The sequence below is a fragment of the Octopus bimaculoides genome, chromosome 3, assembly GCF_001194135.2.
Source record: "Octopus bimaculoides isolate UCB-OBI-ISO-001 chromosome 3, ASM119413v2, whole genome shotgun sequence".
NCBI lineage: Eukaryota > Metazoa > Mollusca > Cephalopoda > Octopoda > Octopodidae > Octopus > Octopus bimaculoides.
In genome coordinates this window covers 162577091-162579011 of record NC_068983.1, presented here as the reverse complement: position 1 = coordinate 162579011, position 1921 = coordinate 162577091, and the positions used below count along the sequence as shown (strand labels likewise).

The 1921-nt window shown below is 32.8% G+C and overlaps 1 protein-coding gene across 1 annotated transcript in view; it reads left to right on the top strand.

The window, feature by feature from the left end:
* Positions 1-794: 794 nt before the first annotated feature.
* The window catches only part of LOC106867185 (DNA replication licensing factor mcm5-A), a 19331-nt gene continuing 18204 nt past the window's right edge, over positions 795-1921 (top strand). Inside the window, exon 1 of the mRNA XM_014911984.1 lies at positions 795-949. Coding sequence (XP_014767470.1) covers positions 795-949 — 155 coding nt within the window. The remainder of the gene's footprint in view (positions 950-1921) is intronic.

Below are 1921 nucleotides of genomic sequence, written 5' to 3'. Positions count from 1 at the left end.
TATAGTTAACAAGACCTAGCTAAAATTTCGTACCGTTATTTATTGGGGGGGGGGCAGTCGATTAGATCGATCTCAGTACGCAACTGGTACTTAATTTATCGACCCCCGCAAGGCTGACAGGCAAAGTCGACCTCGACGGAATTTGAACTCAGAGCGTAACGGCAAACGAAATACGGCTAAGTATTTCGCACGGCGTGCTAACGATTCTGCCAGCTCGTCGCCTGTCTTACCACTGTTTATAACAAAAATGAATTGAGTTCTGGTCATGCACTGGAGTTCAGAGATAGACAACTAGTTGTAAAATCTTAGAATGTACTTTAATTTAAATTCAAACAGTTTTGACTGAGAGTCACATCACTCCACCGTTGTCTTTTTGTTGTTATTTTTTAAATATATAGCTCTATAAATATTTCCCAGATTTATTCGTTCTTACAGCTGTCTTACATTCATTGTTTTAACTATTAAGTTACTATAAAATTACTCCTGTGTACTTCGACGACTCGATTATAATAAAGCAAATTACGAAAAATACTTAAAACACTAAGTTATTGACCTAAATCATATTTTTATCATTGTAAAAAGATATCTTTTTTCTGTTTAAAGTCTATCTCTAAAATTATTATTTCTATTTTCTATTTTCTTTAAAACCAAAATTAAATCCTATTTTTCGTTTCGTCTTTTCCTACGATTTTTGTAAGAACGGGACAAAAAACGCGCGAAATATCTCCCGCCAATTTGCCCGCTTCTAAAATCTTGTTGTTTGTCTTCATCTGTAACTAAATTTGTTCAGGAAAATGTCTGGATTTGATGATCTTGGAGTATTTTTCAGTGATAATTTTGGCTCCGAAGATCAACAAGATGGCAATCAAATTAACAGACAAGAAATTAAAAACAATTTTAAGGCTTTTTTGCGAAAGTTTCATGAGGGAAATTTCAGCTACGAATATAGGTGAGTGTATAATAAAGAAATATATCTTCTCGTTGAATAATTCACATAATACGATTTATTTTTGTTGTTATATAACTACTGAATCATTCATTTATATTTTACTTGTGTGTCTTTATCTAACTTTTGTTATGTTTTAAATAATATTTGTAAATTAGCTTATTTTATTTTTGAAATTATAAACTGAATGCATTTCTGGGGAATTATTCGCGATTGCCCACTGAAATTTATATTTTAGTCCCTGGTCGAACCGTAGTTAACTTTATCAACGAGTCTTTGTATATCTTGGACTACATTGTCACATGTGTCCTACCTCTGTTTAGGACGTCGTTAAACAAAATTCATCGAAATAATTTAACGATCTGTTTTGGGCACAACTACAGATGCCTCCCCTTCCACATTTTATTTCTTCACAACTTACTAAAAAATGGATGTTTTTAAATAAAATTTTCTACAAATACATTTCGGATGGTGTAAATTACGAGGGGTGGGGAGGCTGCACCTCGACTTTTCCTCAGTACGTTTACAAATATGTGAGTTATCCGACTCTTTCATTTATTTTTTACATGAAATTCCAGCATAATCGTAATCTACATCAGTTGAAACTACTATAAAATATTCATTTTTCAAAAAGTTATGAGGAAACAAAAATGTCGATGAGTGTGGTTTATCCGAAACTCCCTTCTCTCCCCTCTCTATCCGAATTTTTTTTTTTTTTTCGCAACAGATTCCAATCTAGTCATAATCTACATATCTTTGAAAACTGTTGTTCAAAAACATGCATTTTTCAGAAGGTTAAGGGAGAAAAAGTCGGTTCGGGCACAAATCTGTTTGTCCTGCTTTTGTGTTGTCGGTGCGAGTAAGTGTTTGTACTCACTGAAAATTTTAAAATGTTCTTATTTATTTATCGTTGTCTCCAGAATATGAACAATCGGCGGCTTGTTTTAATTATCTAACACTAATTAAATAATGTCT